Raw genomic sequence first — 21787 nt, forward strand, 5'->3', positions numbered from 1 at the left:
ATCAGCAGCTGCGAAAGCGCCTCACTGAGTACCGGCGAACTGGCGACTAGCTTAATGGAAACGTCTTTGGCAGTTTTGGACCTGTGCGGTCTGCCTCTGTCTTTATCCTTATGTTTTTTTCAGAAAATCGGTAGTCGGATAGCTTACCGAAGCCATTTCGGAATACGGAGATCGAGAGTGAAAAGTATTTAGCAACAATAAGGGCCTGAAGACAAATAGTTCAGGTGTTGAACAAAGCACAAAACTAACAGCGAGGTATGTTGTGGTCTGGGGCTAAACAGGTGACGCAGTAAGAATGGAAATCTCGGTGTGGTATTTGCTTTCCACAGGCAAGACAATTGTTAACTTTTTCTGACATCGGTTAGAGCAAGAAAAAAGGATCCCCAACGAGGTACTTAGCTTTAGAAGACTTCAGGATGATTCAATTCGGAAACGAAACTCAGCGGCTGATCGGCACTCGTGCGAACTGCTTCGGGCTCCTCGGCAAGAAAGGCTGATGTAATGGCATTGGCTGTCGGTTTTTATACCCCTGACGACCTGCCGTCAGTCCCGAAGCGACAGCAACAGACGCAAAAATACTAAGTCTCTGATATTCGGGCCAACTGTGGGGCTACCTGCAGGCAGATAACCCAAGGGTAGACAGACTGGATTTGATGGTACAGTTAAAATTATTCACAACACTGATGGATATCTACATATAGGAATGTGACAAAGAATGTTTTGAAAATGGCTCAAGATGTATGCAACTGTACCCTCTTTAGCAGGCAGGCAAGCTGGCATGTGCCAAGGGCAGAAGCAGACCTCTTGGGAGGAGGATACTGAGCTTTAGTAAGCTGGCTGGACAGATGGTACCTTTGCAGTGAAAGTCTTTGATACTCTTCATATTTTGCATGTTTGTAACTCTCATTATTTATAAGATACTGCAAATCATATGAGGTACATTTTCAATTTTTGGAAAAAAAGTATCATTAAGCAAGTGGTTTCAAGACTTAGAATAATCAAGGGGATTAATTATCCACCTGTTAATCAGAAGTGAATAAGTTAAGTAAGGTAAATAGTGATTTTTTTTTGTGCGAATGTTCCATTTTGCATTCACGCAAAGAACATCCGAGGTGAACTGTATGCTAACTGTAGTATACAGGGCAGAGTTCATTCACAAGTGACCCCACTGCAAGGGGAAAATCATATAACTGTATATTACAACGCAGTATTCTTGGGATTCCTGAGGTATGTTCTTTTCTCATTACAACATTACATAATGAAGGCTGCAACATGAGCACCCTCATCATTCACTCAGGCTGGATCAAAGCCAGAGAGAAATCCACATCAGATTCTAATGGAGTCATGAATCTAGGTGACAACTGTTGTTCTGTGGGCAGCATCAATGATTAACACTTCTGGAAAATATATATTTTCGGTTTATCTACCCTGCTTCAGCTTCTAGCACTGGTATGTAGTGACTTAAACAAGAGCTGCAGGACACAATGGCAGCAAACACTTCCAAGTGCCTACAGCTGAAGCAGTGTTGAATCATTCAGCACATCATGATGGCCTATTCTGAAATGTAGTAATCAAAAGCAATGCACCTGTAAAGCTGACAAAGAACAGATTTCTACATACAGTTACTAAATGTTTACTGCTGTTCTTATCGATGTAGCATATTGTATCTTATGACCAACCTGCATAAAACTGACTCGTTACAAAGGCCAACACAATAAACACTTTCCATTCAGGCAAAAAGAAAAGGGTCTCAACAGTTTTTCTAGTCCATTTCATGTTCTCTGATAGGTAAATGGAGCTTCCCAGCATTTAATATTGGTAATGATTAACAATGGAATAAGCAATTTTCACACAAGCAGAAGTTGCTTACACAAAATATAAGGAACACAAATCAGATGTGTGTATGTGAGGGTGTGGGGGTTATGGGAAACAAATCTAATAAAAGATTACAGCAAATAGGGAAATGTAGCAGAGTTTTGTAATTACTGGAGTGAAGGGGACAATGTTCCTGATTAGGTAGTCACATGTAAATCCTCCAAACCTGCACTATATTCTAGTACTAATAGGTAATACAGTAATTTAAAAAAATCATGTAAACATAATTGCCTGCACTACAAATGAGACAAAAATTATGCAATACTTCCGAGTGTTGTAATAATAGCCAAGCATGAGTGCCAGTCATTCAGTTTCCTCAGTGACAGAACACTACCCCACATTCTAGCATCACAATAATATAAATACTATACCATCCAACTACAAAGGTGTTCAGCAGTGTATAAACAGGAGATAAATGCAAACCAAAACCCACACAGCATTACACTGTAGACATGTAAAGTCAAGTGATATAATAAAAACACACTGTCTACTGGAAAGTGCCATAGAATTTCACTTTAGGATATAAAATGTTAGTTTATTTTATCATTTTACGAAGCAAGAAACACGTTGAGACTGCATGTATAAAAGTAATGCAGTCAGTCATTAGTTCTAGCACTAAACAGTCTGTAAACTTAATAAACAGTTTGCATTCCTTTAAGGTCAAGCACGCTGCTGTACAATACACATGAAATGAGACAATTAGCAAACTTGTGCTTGTTGCTTTCTCATGTCATTGACTTTTCCTGTGCAAAATTTCCGAGCAACAGCCAAAAAGCAACTTAGAACAAGCAAGAAGTCATAGGCGACCTTTTACTGTTAAGAACTTTTCATAAAGACAAAAATGCACACAACAGCTCACCTCCTTCAGAAACGGAGAGTCCACTCCGAGGTACTTTGAGACAACGTAGAGACAGAAGAGATGTCTATCAATTCCAGCTCCAGTCATGGCAAGACGATACAGCATTTGGTGTTTCTCAGCAGCAATACGGCAAAGTTTTAATCGTTCTTCATTCTTTAAAAAAAAAAAAACAGAAAAAAATGCAAACAAAGAATGACAATAAGGAGAAGGCAAGGGATGCAAGTATTTCAGTGATAAAAAAAGAAAAACATTACATGCCCTAAAAGACTTGCGGTATCCCATGAACTATCACTACTTTGCTTACAAACAGAGATTACATAAATCCATTTTAATACCTAATTCTGGTTCATGGACAGCTGACGTCTACTGTGGTAAGCAGCAGGTGTAAGTTACAAAACAATTGTTGCTGGGATGCCAGATCAACAGTCACATGTATACAACTACAAACAAATTAATATAACCAGCACATCTCCGGAATGTGAGAAGAAACTGAATACCCAGAACCCATGGAAGCATGAGAAAAAAATGCAAACTCCACAGATGAGACACTGGAGCTGAGCCAGGGAACCAAGAGGTGTGAAGCAGCAACACTGACATATGCACCAGTGATGCCCTTTGTTTTTTACTTTCTGGAAAATAAATGTATTCTGCGCTACTGGTAATTACACTACAGCAGATTTACTGCTGCTGTGGTAAGCAACTGGGTAACACTTGACTAGTGCAAGGATCTTTTCCAGCCATGACAGGCAAAACTTGCAAAGTTACAACATATCAGTAAATACCCTCAGTAAATACCCATACAACTGATAGGCAGTAACAAAACCAAAAATACACTACAGAAAACCAAGGAACCCACTTCAAATCAGCTCTTTTCTCTGTTTAATACAAGACTTCTTGAGAAAACTGAAACCACTCAACATATACAGACCAAAAAGAAAACAAAATGATTTTTCATCAATCAGGAAAAAAAAACTGTGTATTATAAAAATTACAATAGCCTTTCTATAAAGTTCTATAAAAAGAACTATTAAAAAAATTCAACTTAGCACTTTTAATTTTGAAAGGCATTTAAGATTAACTGAGCTGTTTACTCCTGGTGAGTCTGCGGCATTAAAACATTAACTGACACTGCAGTCCTCTAAATTCCATTTTTTTTTGTCTCCCCCAGTTACTATCTAGCAACTCTTCTACTGGAGAAAAAAATACTACATTTCTTGTCTCTACCACAATTAATAAGATAAGATTCCTTTATTGTCATTGCACAAGTAGAATGAAATTTGTAGCAATCCTCCGAAGGTGTATTCACATATAATGAACATGAATAACTAACAGAATACAATACAATACCAAACAATAAAATATAATGCAATGCTGTAAACAACCAAGTTATTGCACATGGGTATAACTGCACATGAAAGGAATAAGGTAATGTGCACAGGAATGTAAACATATACCTTAAAGTGCAAATGGCTATTATCTGTACTCAGAGTGTGAGTATTTAGCATTAAGTTCATATATAGTCTGGAATAGAAACTGTTCTCAAGTCTGTCTGAGATGGAATGGACCTCAACCATCTGCCAGAAGGCAGCAGCTCAAACAGGTGATGTCAAGAATGAGAAGGGTCTTTCAAGATGCCATTTGCCTTGCTGAGACAGCGAGAGCTGAAGAGTTTCTCCAAAGAGGTCAGTGAGCACCCAATAATTTTCTGGGCAGAGTTAATGATCTTTTGAAGGGCCTTCCTGTCTGTCACCGAGCTGTTGGCATACCATGTGAAAAACCAGTATGCTAGCACACTTTCAATAAAACAGCGGTAAAGAGACATCAGTGGCTTCTCCTGCAGGTTGTTTTTCCTGAGGATCCTCAGGAAATGGAGTCTCTGCTGTGCCTTCTTGACTGCCTCCATGGTGTGTATGGACCAAAAAGATCTTGTGCCACATGTACACTCAAACTTGAAGGCAGGAATCCTTTCTATACAGTCTCCATTGATGCATATTGGGGTTGTGATCTGCCTGTGCCTCCGGAAATATATTAAGAGTTCTTTTGTTTTGGTAGAGTTCAGAGCAAGGTTGTTCGCAGTACACCATTCAGCCAGTCTTTGAACTTCATCTCTATATGCTGTCTCATCTCCTCCTGAAATAAACCCAACCACTGTGGTGTCATTTGCAAACTTAATGATGGTATTAGTAGAATGAGGGGGGACACAGTTGTGGGTGTGAGTTTACAGAAGGGGGTACACCCTTGTAGGACACAAGTGTTTAGCCTGAGAATGGAGGAGAGGTACAGGTCTAGTCTAACCACCTGAGGATGGTTAGTCAAAAAGTCTTTAATCCAATGGCAGGTAGATTCTGAAAGTCCTAGGCCAGCGAGTTTAGTGACCAGTCTATCCTGGATAACTGTGTTAAAAGTTGAACTAAAGTCTAAAAAGAGCATCCTCACATAGCTTCCCTGCTGCTCAAGATGACAAAGTGCAGTGTGTAAGGCAGTGGAGATGGCATCTTTCGTAGATCTATTTGCTCTTTAAGTATACTTGTGTGTATCTGAGATGACTGGGAGACAGTCCTTGATGTGTTGCAGAACCAGTTGTTCAAAACACTTCATGAAGATTGGAGTAAGTGCCACTGGATGGTAGTTATTCAGATTACTGACGACAGTTTTTTTTGGCAGTGAAATGATCATTGTTGACCGCAGACAAGATGGAATAGTAGACTTAGAGACAGGCTGAATATCTTTGTGAAGACCCCACAGAGCTGGTTCAAGCATACTTTCTGCATCCATCCCATCACTCAATCAGGGACAGCTGCCTTTCTTGGATTAACTGCTTTGAGCACACATCTTACATCTTGCTCTTGTATTGTGAAGGTGTGGTTGCAGGAGGCTGGTATAAGTGATGTGAGACTGCTATGGCCTACCTGCTGGTGCCTAGGCATGACTATTACTAAAGGGAAATTTCTATTTACCAGGACTGTTGTACTATTTTTACTCAAAGAATTACAGCCTGCAAAAATGTGAAGAGGCCATTTACACTTATATTCACTCAGCTGTGAAACCTACATATTAATTTTCTGCACTAAATTAGTGTCCATTTGATAAAGTATATGCCAAAAAATTTCCTTTTCCGGGAGATCCGACTACTACAGAGATTCCAAGATGAGATTTTTATTTGTATTATTTCTAAACTTATACAATCCAACAAGGTAAAAGTAAATTTTGTAATCGAACAGCCTTTCAAAATTGAACCTAACAGGAACAAAACAAATATAAAGCATATAGTTAAATAATTAACATGCTTGCACAGTAAGATCTGCCAATGAGCATGTAGTGATAGCAGTGCAAAAAATCCACATGAATCAAGTCTCTTGCAATCCTTACAATCAGCCCTATTAACTCTCCCTATCACGACAGCACTCAAATACGCACATCAAAACATAAACAATCGACAATATGCATAGCTATCCTAACAAAAAATGCAACCACAACTTCGCAGTTAATTTCCATTGAGAGGTGATCTCCACATATTGGACCAACTTGCAAATTACACAAACATGATTCAAAACAAAATTCAGTAATGTACTAATAGAGCATGGTTATCAGAACTAGTATCAGAGTTCTTGTTTAACAGCAAAAGACACTTCCATTACACTTGGAGATAATCACATGCCATGTTCAGTGGAGTAAGATGAAAGCTGGGTCACTAAAAAACTGTCAATCTGACAAGCCATCTGACCAACTCTTTGCATCACAAAACTAAAACTGAATATAATTTGAATATGCAACTAATTAATTTATATTTAAATACATGTTGTCTTTTGTAACAACACAGACTTATCAGTTACTAGATTAGATGGTTTTCAATATTATGTATATTAAAAAAAAAAAAAAAAAAAAAAACACGATTGACTTTACTCCTGGACTTGTACTCCTGCAAAATAAGAGGCAGTAATACAAAAACACCCAATAAAATGCAGACAACAGAGCATAGTTATTAAAAAAAGAAGTTATGTACTCACTATAATGTCCCATTTGAGTAGTTGTACTTCATTTGTCTTCAAGCAGACGGACTTCGGATCCGAATGGGATCCGACACGGCCACATCACCAGCATCTTTGATCTGAGCTCTCGGCTCCTTCCCTGTCTCTTTCCTTCCCTCAGATCGAGTTTGCTGCTCCACATAAAACATACAACCAACCCAACAAAACCTTACCACTAATGACTGCCCAAAATTTCCTGAACCAAGCATGACAAGAAGTGGTACTGTATTGTTCAACTCACCTATACATGGGCAGGACAACAGTGATAAGTTCGGGGGAAAGAGGGAGGATGGTTGCAAATAAATTAAGTACAACTACTCCGATGGAACATTATGGTGAGTACATAACTTCTTTATCTGAAGTAGTTTACTTCATTTGGTCTTCAACCTGAAGGATAGAGTCCCCAGCTACCTAGCACCTGGGAGGCCCTCATGGACGGATATTCCGGAGCACTGCAGAGCCAAAAAAAGCCCTACCCCTCGAAATAATGTCCAATTTGTAATGTGAAATAAAAGTATGAGATGAGTACCACGTAGCAGAACAAATATCATCCAGTGAAACCCTGGACTAGAAGGCCGCCGAGGTAGCCATAGACCTGGTAGAATGAGGTTTTACCTGACCTGCCGGAGAAATCCCTTTGGCAGAGTAAGCCCGAAAAATGCATCATGAGAGCCATCGGGCAATAGTGACTTTAGAAACTGGTTTGCTTTGAATAAGAAACAAACAGCTGATCAGATTTCCTAAAGGATTTTGTTCTATGCAAATAGAAGCGCAACTGTCTATGCGCATCTAACAAATGTAATTTGTACTCTCCTTTGTTCTGAAAATTTGGAAAGAATACAGGGATATTGATTGACTGATTTATATCTTTGCTTCCGACACCACCTTAGATAAAAAAATAAAGGATAGCAGGTAAAGATACTCTATCTTTGTGAAAAATCATATAAGGAACTTTAACAGACAGAGCTTGGATTTCTGACACTCTTCTAGCAGAGGTAATGCCAATTAAGAAAGTAGTCTTCCAAGATGGATACTGCAACTCTATTGAAGCTGCAGGTTCGAAAGGGTGCAAAACCAGGGCTTGAAGCACCAAAAAAAGGTTCCACAGTGGCATAGGGTCCTTCACCGGGGGACGCAGAAAAAAAAAACACCCTTGAGGAAGGTCTTGCAAAGTTTGGACAAGGCCGGGAAATGCATATTTTCTCCCACATGAAAATTAGAGATAGCAGCCAGTTGGACTTTGACAGTAGACAAACTGGCACCTTGATGAAAAAGGCTTGCTAAGAAATCTAATACTGCAGAAACTGGAGCAGTAAAGGGATCTAAATCGTGTTGAAAGGCCCAGATCGAGAAGCGTTTCCATTTGCTATGGTAGACTTTCCTGGATGAGGACTTGTGAGCCGCAACCAGATTATTTTTAAACGGGGAAGACAAACTAGGAGTCCTAATGATCAAGGGAACTGGAGCAGCCAAGCTGTAAGCTCCAGACTGACCAGATCTGGATGAGGGATCCTTGAGGGATGAGAGATGAGATCAGGCACCGGATCCAGAATCCAAGGTGGAACTACTGCAAGAGACCACAGGGATGGGAACCAGACGCGACGATGCCAGAATGTGGCAAATGAGGATGACCGTGCTCTCCAGCTTGCGAGTTTTCTAAAAAAACTTGGAAATCAAGGGCAGAGGAGGATAGGAATAAAGCAGACCGGGAGGCCAAGCATGAATTAGTACGTCTCTGGGGACTTCCTCCTGAGGGGGATTCAGTGTGAAGAATTTGCTGCATTTTGCGTTGGAAGGAGAAGTGAAAAGATCACAGCAAAGGTGACCCCCACCTTAGAAGATCTGCTCTGCCACTGAAGGATTCAGAGACCACACTGAAGGATTCAGAGACCACCGTAAGGCATCAGAATAGATCTGCTGACCCTATCTGCTAGAATGCTGGACCGTCCCAGAATGTGCGTTGCCACCAGAAAACAGCTGGTGGAGATCGCCCATTCCCACAATCTCATGGCTTTGCAGCAAAGGCGGTAGGATCTGGTTCCCCCCTGCTTGTTGATATACCAGACTACTGACATGTCTGTCTGGATGGCAATCGTCTCGTGAGGAAGATGACCATGGAGAATGGCAGAAGATAGACTGTAGCTGCTATAGACCCCAGGGTCCTTGGAACTGACTCTGCCACTGGAACATCTGTTTGGAGAACATACAGAACATGTAACTTCAGACTGTGTATTCTCACTGGAGTAAGAAAGACCTTCATCTGAATAGTGTTCAATTAAACCCCAATGAAGTCTAGAATCTGAACCGGGACCAGTGCTGACTTGGTGAGATTGATAGTTATGCCCAGCTTTCAAACCAGTAACAGGAACGAATCCCTGCCTTGATACAGTAGATGCTTGGAAGGGGCAACAAACAGCCAATCGTCCAGGTATGGAAAGACAAATACCCTGAAGCCTCAGGTGGGCCGCTACTACTGCTATCACCTTGGTGATCACCCTTGTGGCTGTGGTGAGACCAAAGGGAATGTGTCTGAAATGATAGTGACTGGCTCCTAGCCAGAAGAGGAGAAACCTCTGAGAGAGTCTGTCCATCTTGATATGGTAGTATGCATCTTGAAGGTCGATCAAGCACAGCCAATTGTTTGCCTGCAGATAGGGCAGGATCGAGAGAATAGTGACCATCCAAAATTTAGTTTTGGCTACAGACAGGTTCAAGGTGGAGAGATCCAAAATGGGTCTTAGGTCCCCCATCTTCTTTGGTACTAAAAAGAACCTGGAATAAATGCCTAATCCAGATTGGTCTGGGGGACCAGCTGGATGACTCGTTTTCTGAGCAGTTTTTCTATTTCTAAGGTTGCTGCCTCCCTTTGTGAGGGTGGGACATCTGGGAAGTGTCTGGGGGGAAAGGTGGCTGGATGAATGGACCAGAACAGCCTCTGAATATAATCTGCAATACCCAATGATCGCTGGTTATGGACTCCCATGCCGCTGGGTGTAGAGATAGGTGACAACCGACTGCCTCCAGAGAAGAGCAGTTGGGCAGGCCTTCACAGGGCTGTTGCCTGGGTCTGTCTGAGAAAGGTTCTCGATACCCAAAATTCCTCTGCCTCTGGGCTGGCGTCTGTCATAACTCCCTCAGCCTCTGGGTGAATGAGAGTCCTGAGTATCCCAGGAAAATGCCTGGGATTTTCAGAACCACATCTTCTTCGTCCCTCGCTAATTCCTGGAAAAGGACCTTTGAGGGGGGAGAAGCTGATCCCGACGGCAGACAGCGTCTTCCTGTCCTTCTCACTCTGAACTAGTGTCTCACGTACTGCTTTCCCAAACAGGAAAGAAACGTACGGAGCATTGGTGAAAGACGCCTTAAAGGGATCAGAAAATTGACACAGCCGGAGCCAGGAATGGCACCTGATAGCAATTCCTAAACCGGCTGCCCTAGTGGCTCCCTCTGTGGCGTGGGAGAGGAGGTGCATTGATGTATTAGAGAATGCCTTAAACATGGCCATTCGAGCAGAGAATGTCTTCTTGTCCTCCACCGACATGGACTGCAGGGTCGACTCAATGACTTCTTTAACCAAGTCTCACTGCAGTCGAATAAGGTGTGGCATATAGTTCAGCACCCTTACGGCAAAGGTTGCTGAAGCATACACCCACTTCCTAAAACAGTCCAGTGTCCGTAATTCACGGTCAGGAGGGTGGACCGTGGAGATCTCCTGCGCGAGCTCCTTCGTTGTGGCCGCTGCCACGACCATAGCATCCACTGGAGACCCCTTGAACCAATGCATCCTGTCTGAAGGAGGGCTGAGAATCCTGTCAGGGCCCTTTGGGGTGGGGTCCACCATGTCCGGTTCCTTCCACGCCCGTGATGCAATAAGATCCAATAAGGGATCTGCGGGAGGGACACCCAGGAAGTAGGTGGGCCTGTGCCGAATGCCTCAAGAAACACTGATTCGTCCGGGGTTGGTTTTTGGGCAGACTACCCCCCCTTCTGGAGAAAGATTTCCATGATGTCTCCAAAAGAGACATCCTTGGAGGGGGAGGGGGATCGGGAGGAACCTTCCCCTTCCTCTAAATCAGTGTCACAGGTGAGGGACTCCAAAGGGGAGTCCAAGTGCCTCCTCTTACACCTTTGTTTACGAGGAACCTCCTCAGGGTGACCTCTGGGGTTGGCCCATAAACGTCCTGTTGCTCTCTGGCTGGAGCTTTTTGGGATAAAACAGGCACGGGCTGTCCCCTGAGAGGGCAAGATGGTCAGGGCCGCACCCAATCCAGAGGGAGTTAGGGCGGAATCTGAGGATGAGATGATCAAGGGTCTTGAAGGAATCGAGAGAACCTCTCCACCACACTGAAGGCAGATGGAGAACGGCCATCCTTAGAAAGCCCCATTGGAGCCATTCCCCTCTGACCCGACAAGGGAGTCAGAGCCAAGACTACACGAGCTGAGATACCGATGGGGATACTGCGCTCCGACCCAATCGGAGCAGAAAGCACCCCCTCGGATCCGACCCAGAAGCTGCGGCTCCAAGACGCTCAAGGCAATGGCTGGTGTTGAGGTACAAGGTACCATTGGCGCCGACACCTCAACCCAGAGGGTTCTTGGATCCAAGGGATCAGAAACCGCCGGCCGGATCGGAGAAGGAGTAATTGGAGGAGAAAAAAGGCTGGGAGCTACCCCCTCCAGAGGGAGAAGATGGTGGCAAGACCCCCATCTGGATTTGCATGTGGATGAATTTCCGCATCATCTTGTCCATCTCTGCTTCACTGAGGATCCGGGTGGAGCAGGATGATGAGGCCATGGACACTGTTCTGGAACAGCGGTAGGGGGAAACTGGAGACCACATCCGACCTACCTCCGGCTCCAGGGAGAACCTCGGGGAATGGAGCCGGGGTGATCCAAGCCTAGTGGGAGGTTTTGCCTTGGGTGGCAGACCAGGGACTGCTTGCGTGGCCTGTCCTTCTTGGCCTTCTCCCCTTCCCCAGGTCTCTTGCCAGGAGTTTTAGAGTCCCAGAGGCTGGGGAAGAGGAAGGACAAGCTGCTGCTGTATCTGACAGGGGCGTGGGAACAGCTGTTCCCAACATGGGCAGAAGGCCCTTTAGAATAAGTTTATCCCCTCCTGTCCTTAAACACTCTGGGGCTGAGCCCAGCACAGACAGGACAGGAGCTCTGTAGGTGCACTGCCCCCAGGCACACCATACACAGTGTGTGGCCATCAGCTGGGGAAAGCTTATGGCCACACTCTGAGCACCTTTTAAACCCTGATTTAGAGGCTTCAGACATGTCCCCTAAAAACAAGGCCCAAACACACTCACGCACACAGACAGAGAAAGGGAAAGAGAGAAGGGAAAAACTTTTTCTTATTTTTGTAACCAACGACTGTTGCAGGGAGGATAGAGAAAAGTTGAAAGTTTTGTGAATCACGACCCAACACTAAGAGCTTGGACCACGCTGCTTGCTGTACTAGAGACAAACAAGACCTGTGGGGAGGAAGGAGACAGGGGGCATTATAGGTAAGGTGAGGAGCTGAGAGCTTGGATCAAAGATACTGGTGATGCGGCCGTGTCCCTCAGGTTGAAGACCAAATTAAGTAAACTACTTCAGATCTGATGTTTATTCTCTCATTCTCCCAACACGTCAGAACTAATAGTATGAGGCTCATTTGAATCTTAAATCAATCCATGATTACCATATTAGTCATGGATTACCATAGCACAACAGGAAAAAGCTCTTGCTTTGCTCCAGAAGATCCATGCTGGATTAGTGGCAAAGGCACTGGAAGAAATGGATGGGGATGAGTGTCCAATGCTGGCTCACTCATCCTGGAGGGCAGGAAGCTGCATATGCTTGCTACAACAGCTGTTTTAAGAGCTGGGTGAGCTCTGTGCTGTAAGTGGTGTACTAAGTGGGCAGAAAGTATCAAGTGTGTGGAAGTACACATGGACTTCCTGAATTATTTACTTCACATTTGTTAACCGAGTCAGTCTAATTGAGCACAGGCCCATTTTTAGTGGAGACCTCAGGAGAAAAGCACCAAGAAAGATAATTACAATTTTGCAGTAATAAGTTTCATAAAGTATCAGAAACTATTTTACAATATTTATACACAGTAAGACAGTAAGCTTTTGTAAAGAAAAAAACAAACATAATGATGTAAGCATAGTACTTTCCATACAGATTATATACAGAATATATAGTTATACAGTTCACTTAGCTAAATAGGGCAGAGCCAGCAAACTTACTGTTCTAAGAGGGAGATAGAAGTGACAGAAACAGGATTAAGTAGGACCATGGCAGGGACTGCGATGCTTGCAAGACTTTCATGGGGTGGTAAGTTGTTAGACACATCCCTGGCAGCAATGCGATGCCACACCAGTGTCTTCAATCTTTTCACCAACCTGCATGTGAATTAGGTTGAGCCTGGGGAAGGGTAAGATTGGTCTACATAAATGAGGCGACGTACTAGTAGTAGCTGACGATCAGCAATAGGTAAGAGGGGAGAAAAAAACAGAAAAAGCAAAAGCATGTTTGGACAGAACGCCCAACTAAATTTTCATGTCTATATTACGATATACATCCAGTATCCATGCAAAAGAACAATATTGAAAGATCAGGTTTGTGGTCTACTAAATAATAGTTAGCCAACTAAAAAGATATTATGCAAATGGTATACTGCAGAGCAAATGCCATGCACCTATTCCAGTACAGGTAACAAAGAGCCATCCTGGACAGCAGAAGACATGTGGTCCATTTACTTACACTATTCATAGGTCTAACTTTCCATAAAATGTGCTATTTCAAGTCCTGTGTCCAAATATTAAGAGTTAATTTCATTCAGATAGTTAATACACCATCTCAATAATGTTATGCTACTATCCTTGTAGCCAGGGTTTTAGACAAAATAAGTAAAAAGAATAGCACATTATCTTCTTAACTATACCATTTTTACTCCAACTGTTATCAATATGAATTGCTTGTTTAACTTAAATGGAGCTGCAAAAGTTAAATGTTCATGGAATCAATACTCAAAGGAGCTGCCCTCACCCCAAGGCAGAGACCAGTATTGCCAGGCAATCTGTGTTAGTACCCATTTATACATAATTATTCAAAATAACCACACCATACATGCCTCCAAATGAAAAGTATGCAACCTGCTCTCCTACCAAACAGCAATGTAAGTTTTTAGACATAACCAAACAACTTCTGGTCATACAAGTCAGGTAACGACACTGTGTTCACTCTTGGTGACTACTACACGCATGCAAGCCCAATGCATGCCAGTAGCTGTTTTCCATACAGCACAACAAGCTCAGCAGATTTTTATGATTATAGGTACGAAAGGTTGCACATAAGTTCATGCCAAGAGAAAATATGAATAGTCAATACCTGCAACAAATGAATTAGATTTGTATGTATAGTGATACAAGATTGGGGATTAAAGATGTTTATAGCTGTACTCTCCCGTCTTGACATTATTCAGACATACCATACTGCACATCAAATATATAATTTTTAGACTCTGGGACAATTACATTTGTTTAGTTTCCGTTTGTTAATCAAATACGTTAGCTGGTCCAAGACTATTATCAGCCATGGCCCAGGCCCAACAAGCAAATACAACAAAAACATGCATTTCATAAAAGCAGTGAAAGTACACTGGTGTAAGATGAACTTACCATAACAGCAGATGCTCAAATAATCAGTGCTGCAGTAACCTTATCTATATGGGTTACACATCCTGCCAAGGATATAACAGTCACCAGCTTCCAAAACTTCAGGGCACCTTCCACACATCCAAACTGTCAAGCAGCTTGAACTGCGCTGACTAAAAGTCAAGTTTGGGCATGATGCCCTTCAGAGCTTTCCTGCCAGCAAAGACAGAGAGCAAGATCTGAAAGGAGAAAGCTAGGAATAACAATTCCACACCTTGCCATAAAAGCACACCTAAAAACAAGGGGGATGGGGGGAAGGAGTGGCTACTGCATCAGTGATCATCTGAACGTCTACCGTTATGGTAAGTTCACTTTACAAAACTTTACTATGTTCTTCATATTGATCACTGCTGCAGTAGGCCTTAGCTGTACGGGTAGATTACCATAACTAACTATATTTGGGTGGTGGAAGGAGAAGGAACCAGAAGCCACTGGAGAATGGTCCTAACAAAGCATGATCTAAACCTGGAGAAGGAATCCAGCTTACAGCACTTTGTTAAGCCTCTAGAATACTTCTAGAATCCAACTTCAAGAAAGCAATAGAATAAGACAAGGTCCTTTTAGACCTTGACGCTACCTGGAACAGATTTGCCATTGTAAGTATAAGAACAGGTAATAGCCTTAGACAGCCATTTGGAAATAATCTGTTTTGACACCAGTTGTTCCTTCTTACATTCACAAGACAAGAACAATTGACTGATTTATCTGAAAGATTTAGTTTGGTCAAGACAGAACCTGAGTTGTCTGTAGACATCCAAGTTATGGACAGTTTGACAAAGTAAACTTGGATACCACTTTAGGCATAAAAGAAGGATTAGTTCTCAAAGAAACCATGTTTTCATGGAAAATGAGGTAGGGTTGACTTACCATAATAGTATGAAACTCAGATACCCTTCTTTAAGAAGTTAGAGCAATTGATTAATTTATTTTGTGTGTTAAGAAAGTCATGTCAGCCAGATTAACTAGTTCAAATGGAGCAATTAAGTTTCTCTAACACAAAATTAAGATCCCAAGGAGGGGCCACTAGTTTACTTGGAGGCCTCTTATGCACAAACTCCTTTCGAGAACATTTTCACATGCGTCTGCCTTGAAAGTGGAGGCTCCCTGGGTAGACATGCTAAAATGGCCAAAAAATGAACCTGGAAAGAGGAATAAGAAAGGACACAGGGCAGTAATTCACACAAACACTGCAAAACCACAAAACAACTAGCCCTGAATGGGTGCTGGTTATATTGCTGGCACCAGCAAGAAAACCTTTTTCATTTGTTAATGTATGATTTCCTAGTAGCAGTTTTTTTTTTTGCCTCCATTAGTACCTGCTGCAAGTCCCCAGAAAATAGGTGCCTAAAAGGAATTAAGACCCTATCATCCAGGTAACTGAAGATGGTTGATGTCAGGGTGTATCACCTCTGTTCTTGTGCGAGCAGATCTGTTCCATGAGAAAGCTTGTGGTAACTGCCCCTGGTCATTTCCAAAAAAAAGGGTGAACTATGGTGGCCTGGGCCAGAAGGTAGTCACCAAAATGATCTTAGGGGATTTCTTCTGAATCTTCAGAAGTACCCTGAATATTAGTGAAAAGGGTGGAAGGCATACAAGAACATTCCTGCCCAAAGAAAAGAAGACATTTGTTTCCAGTCTTTCTTGCATGGAGTCTTACAACAGAATTTTGTCAGCTGATTGTTCAGACAGGAGGCAAAGAGGTCTGCTTGAGGAACTCCCCACAGATGGATCAAATTGTGGAAGACCCCCAGATCTAGTTTCCACTTGTGAGGGTCTCCCTTGTCCTGTTCAGTTTGCCTGCCAAACAATTTTACTCTGATGGAATGTAGGATGCCTGTACAGTGAAATTGTGCTGTGAAACTATTTCCCAACCGAACATGCCTAGTCTGCAAAGGGGGTGCGACCTGGGTCTTCCTTGCTTGCTGATATACCACATCACTGTGGTATTGTCTGTAACCACTTGGAAGAGGTCTTAGAGACCAAAGATAGTTCAAAGAATGCAGTGCATTCATTAGGACAAGCATTGCCTTGATATTTATGTGCTTGCGTCTGTCAGCGGTGTCCCACAACCCCTGCACTTTCACCTCTCTTGAAAATGCTCCCTAAGTAAAGTCTGAGGCACCTATGCTGAATGACTGCTTTGGAGTAGGGAGAGAGAAGGGGTTACACCCTGACTTAAGGAAATCTGTTGTCTTTATCAAGTGATTTATCTTCTGACAAAGCCCAGTACTGGGAACTGAAAGGATAAACATTGCTGATGCTGGGACAAAAGAGATTTCAGATACCACTGCATCTTTCTCATATGACATCTTGCCAGGGGCATCATAAGAATCACAAATGCCATGAGATCCAAAATCCTGAGGTATTCCCTTCCAGTGACTGCAGTCTGAGTGGAAAAACTTAGAAATAGATCTAAACAAACATCTCTTTTCTCCCTGTGGAAGAAAAGCTCTTTGAATTCAGGCATCTAGTTGACATCCCAGAAACACAATCCTGAGGAAGGGAGTCAAGAAAGCATTTTGTATGTTCTCTTGGAATCCCAGTTTGTGCAAGAGATCTCTCACCAAAGACAGAGAGAGAGATTCCTGACATTTCAAAATAGCCTCTGCAAAGATAAGCAAGTCATGTAAATATGGAAAAATGTGGATACCCTGTAGCTTGCTATGAGATACTTTATGAACACTCTTGGTGCAGGGGAAAGTCCAAAGCATACTGCAGAGAACTGAATGTGATCCAGACACACAAAACCTTATCAAAAAGTAACCAGCCCAATCCTAATCGAAGTTGTGGCAAGTATGGAACCTCAGCAACCAAAGGGAATTACTGAGGGATAGAAACTAAGCATTGATATCCACTTGCCATTATTGGAGGAGATGCTTTGGGATCTTCTCCTGTGTTACAAGGTGCTTCCTCTCTCGTGCCCTGGGCTGCTTCTTGTTCCAGTGTTCCGTCAGTTCTAGGTACCTGTGGGAGGTAACTCAGTTATCCTTCAGTTCACTTAGAGAGACAATGACTCAGTTCTTGTTCCATTAGAAATTCCTTTATTGGCAGAGGAGCACTGCTTAGAAGACTGAGTAAAAGTGGTTTTGTCAAGGCTATTTATTACAGTTTTACTAGGTGGATAGAAGGTAGGTGCCTGCCATTACATTCAGGTGAATAGGGAGAGGGTTAACTTTTGTTAAACCTCCCCCTGATGTCATGGTGGGTCTAAACTTGTGTGCTTCGGGCTGGGCTCCATTAAGACACTGTCATGTTTTTCCTCAAGTATAACCAGGGTAACAAATTTAAAAAATTTCTTACAAACATTATAAATAACAGTTCAAACTTATTCACATTTTATGCCCTGCTAGTGGTTTACATTCCTTGTTCCTACATTAATTCCCAAGACCAGTATGTATACATATAACTCAGATGAAAAATACACCTTTAAAATTATACATAGCTAAACCGAAAAAAGAAGGAATTAGTCATGTACTTACCATCATGTTACATCTGTGTTGGTGCTTCTCATTTGGTCTTCAACCTATGGATTCCAGATCCGAGCATCAGATCTGACTCTGCCACATACCAAAGCTGAAGGCTCCAACATTTGAGCTCCTCCACTACCCATGATGATCCTCATCCCTCAGACTGAGTCTGCTGCAGCATATTACATCACATAATCGAGATACAAGTAAAGAGGAAGAAATTATGCAGAAAATAAAGACATCAGCCAAGTGGGAATAATTCAGGAGCTCAAAGGAGAACAGATCTATCCAAAAAAATGTCCATTATGTCTTTCAAAAGGTAGGGGGAGGGAAGGGTGAAGAGCAAAAGAAAGACAACAACACAGATGGAATGTTAGGGTAAGCACATAACTTCTTCATCTGATGATGTTGCCTTCATTTGCTCTTCAACCTATGGAATAGAGTCCACAGCTACTGAAAGAACTTGGGAGGGCCTCAAGGAAGGATATTCTGGAGCACCAGAACCAAAGGAAGCTCTGTTCTAGAAATAATGTCCAGTTTGTAAGAGGAAATGAAGGTATGATGATTTGACCAAGTAGCAGTTGCACAAATTTCTTCAATAAGGAGCTTTGACCAAAAGGCTGAAGACGTATAAACAGATATTGTAGAATGGGCCTTAATGTGGCAAGGTAAGGGAATGCCCTTGGGAATAAACAAGTCTGATACAAGTACTTGTCCAATGAGCTAGGGTAACCTTGGAAAAATGGTTTACCCAACCTGGACTAGGAAAAGGATATGAACAGTTGGTCAGATTTCCTAAAGGTTTTGGTTCTATCTAAACAGAAGTGGAGTTGTCTATGTACATCCAATATATGAAGCAGGTACTCTCCCTTGTTTTGAAAATTTGGGAAGAAAACAGGAAGATTGATGACTTAGTTTAAGTTAGCCTCAAAAGCGACCTTGGGCACAAAGGAAGGATTAGTAAGCAAAGTAACTCTGTCCTTGTGAAAAAAATGCGATATGGAGGCTTGCAAGTCAAAGCCTGTAACTCATATACTCACTTGGATGAAGTAATAGCCACCAAGAAAACAGTTTTCCAAGTCAGAAACTTTAAGTCTACCACAGCTGAAAGTTCAAAGGGAGGCAAAACTAAAGCCTGTAAAACCAAGGTGAGGTCCCAGGGAAGAGCAAGATCCTTAATAGGAGGATGGAGGAGAAAGGTAACCCTTAAAGAAGGCCTTCCACAATTTAGATGACACTAGAGAGAAAAAATTCTCCTGTGTGAAAATTTGAAAAGGCAGCCAGCTGCAAATTTCACTGTAGAAAAATTCTCCCCTTTATTAAAAAGATATGCCAAGAAGCCCAACGCAGCTGAAACTGGAGCAGAAAAGGGATCTAAATTGTTCTGATGAGCCCAGATGGAGAACCTCTTCCACTTACTGTTGCATAGCTTTCTAGTAGATGGTTTGTGCCCCACAATCAACATCTTTCTGACTGGGGAAAAATCCCAGGAGTTCTAGCCATCACCGGAAGTGGAGAAATCAAGCAGTTAGTTTCAGATTTGGAAGATCCAGATGGGAGTCTCCCAAGGGATGGGACAACAGAGCTGGAGAGGTATCCAGAGTCCAAGGTAAAGAAACTAGGTGAGACCAAAGTAAGGGAAACCACACTTGACGGGGTCAAAAGGAGGTAATAAGGATGACTTGGCACATCAACCTCTGAGCTTTCTGCAGAAATCTGGGAATGAGCTGAGGAGGAGGAAAGGTGTAGAGTAGACTGGGGAGGGGGTGCAAGGATGGACTACAGCATCTCTTGGTGACTGTTCCAGAGGAGGGATCAGGGCAAAAAACTCACTGCATTTGGTTTTGGAGGGAAATGTGAATAGATCGCAGAAGGTTGACTCCATCTCTGGAAGATCATATTTACCACTGATGGACTCACAGACCACTCGTGAAGCATCAGAATTGGTCCTGCTGAGCCTGTCTGCCAGGATGTTTGACTTCCCTGGAATGTGCGTTGCTATGAGAAAGTTGTTGGAAGATATCGCCCATTGCCACAACCTCATGGCCTCTCAACACAAGGGATAAGACCTGGTTCCTCCTTGCTTGTTGATGCAACAGACCACTGACATGTTGTTTACATGTTGCCTGTCTGAATAGCAACAGTTCCCATGGGAAGAGAAGAATGAAGGGCTTGCAAAGCAAGAAGCACCACTCTCATCTCCAGAATGTTTATATGCAAATTAGTCTCTAGGGAGGACCACGTGCCTTGGACAATTTGCCCCAGATAATGAACCCCCCCACCCGAGTTGGGACACATCCGTGGTCACATGGCTGAGGAAGAACGAATGAATGGCCCTGGAGAAGACAGTCGGATTGAATCCACCAGATGAGAGACTTGTTTGCAAGCTTCTGAGATCCTGATTGAGTAGTTTAAAGGATGGTGAATGAGACAGTATTGCATGGCTAAGGTCCACTGAAGAACTCTTATGTGAAGGTGGGCTAATGGCATCAGATCAACTGTTACCACCATAGACCCAAGGCTCGAAGGACAAGACTAGCTTGGGGAGAAAGACTGTCCATTATCTGTTTGACATGAGCTCTCAGATTAGACATTCCATCTGGAGTTAGAAGGGCTAGAGAATGAATGGTGTCCAAATGAGCTCAGATGAAATCTATGACTTGAACCCGATGAAGATTAGACTTGTTTAGATAGAAATGCCCACATTTGAGGCTAGATGGAATAGGTATTCTCTGGCTTGAAGAAGTTGATATGTGGTGGAAGCAGTCAGGAGCCAATAGTCTATATAAGAAAACACCTGGAATCCCTGCAGACTCAGGTGAGTTGCTACAACTGCCATGAATCCCTGGGGGCTGTGGTAAGACCAAAGGGAAATGCTCTGAATTAAGTGTTTGGCTCCTAGAATGAAGTGGAGATACCTTCTGGTGCGCCTGTCCATCTTGATGTGATAGTACATGAGGTCTACAGGGCACATCCAGTCATCTTTCTGTAGGAAGGACAGAATGGACTGTAACGTGACCATTTAGAACTTTGAGTTGGCAACCGACTTGCTTAATGAGGTGAGATTCAGAATGGGTCAGAGGGTCTTTTAGGGTACTTAAAAGAATATGGAGTAAATGCCTGATCCGAATTGGTCCAGGGGGACACTTTGGATGACTTTTTGAGAGCAGCTTTGAAGTCAACAACGCTGCCACCTCCAGTTGATTGGGTGGAACATCAGGGAGGATTTTGCTTGGTGAGGGTTTTTGGAAAAAAGATATAGAATAGCCTCTGGATATAATTTTTAACACCAAACAATCTTTTGTGACGCCTTCCCAGGCTGTTGGGTGTACGGACAAATGCCCGCTGTCTCCAGAATAGAGTAGTCAGGCAATCCCTCAGGATCACTGATAGGGTCTACCAGAGAATGAATCTCAAGACCCTTGGTTCACTGGACCCCCTCTGCCATAAGGGCAGCGCCTGCTATTATAACCACCCCCCCACCTGCCTCTTGGAGAAAGGTCTCCTTGTGAATCCTGAAAAAGACCTTATGATTTATGGAACCACAACTTCTTACCTCCACACTGGTTTCTCACAAAGGTCCACTGTGGGGTAGAGAAGAGTATTGGACAACACACAAGGTCTTTCCCATCCTTTTCACTTTGGGAGTGTGTGTCTAACTGCTGGACCAAAGTGTTGATCCATCGAAGGAAGCATTGACAAAAGATGCCTCTTCTAGGGTTCCGAAAAATCACACAGGTGCATCCAGGCGTGGTGACTGACCGCAATGCCTGATCCGGCTGCCCGTAAGGCACTCTCTGCAGCATGAGAGCTCAACCTCATGGATGTACTGAAGATAGACTGGAGGGCAGA

General features: G+C 42.9%; 1 protein-coding gene across 4 annotated transcripts in view; it reads right to left on the bottom strand.

Annotated features, from left to right (window-relative positions):
- CPT1C (carnitine palmitoyltransferase 1C) overlaps positions 1 to 21787 on the bottom strand; it is a 1701035-nt gene that overhangs the window by 327207 nt on the left and 1352041 nt on the right. For all 4 annotated transcript variants that reach the window (XM_044083414.1, XM_044083412.1, XM_044083411.1 and 1 more), the window contains exon 16: positions 2735 to 2887. In XM_044083414.1, the coding sequence (XP_043939349.1) occupies positions 2735 to 2887 (153 nt within the window). The remainder of the gene's footprint in view (positions 1 to 2734; positions 2888 to 21787) is intronic.

Source organism: Protopterus annectens, chromosome 9.part0 (assembly GCF_019279795.1).
Source record: "Protopterus annectens isolate FY-2018-M chromosome 9.part0, PAN1.0, whole genome shotgun sequence".
Classification (NCBI taxonomy): Eukaryota; Metazoa; Chordata; order Ceratodontiformes; family Protopteridae; genus Protopterus; species Protopterus annectens.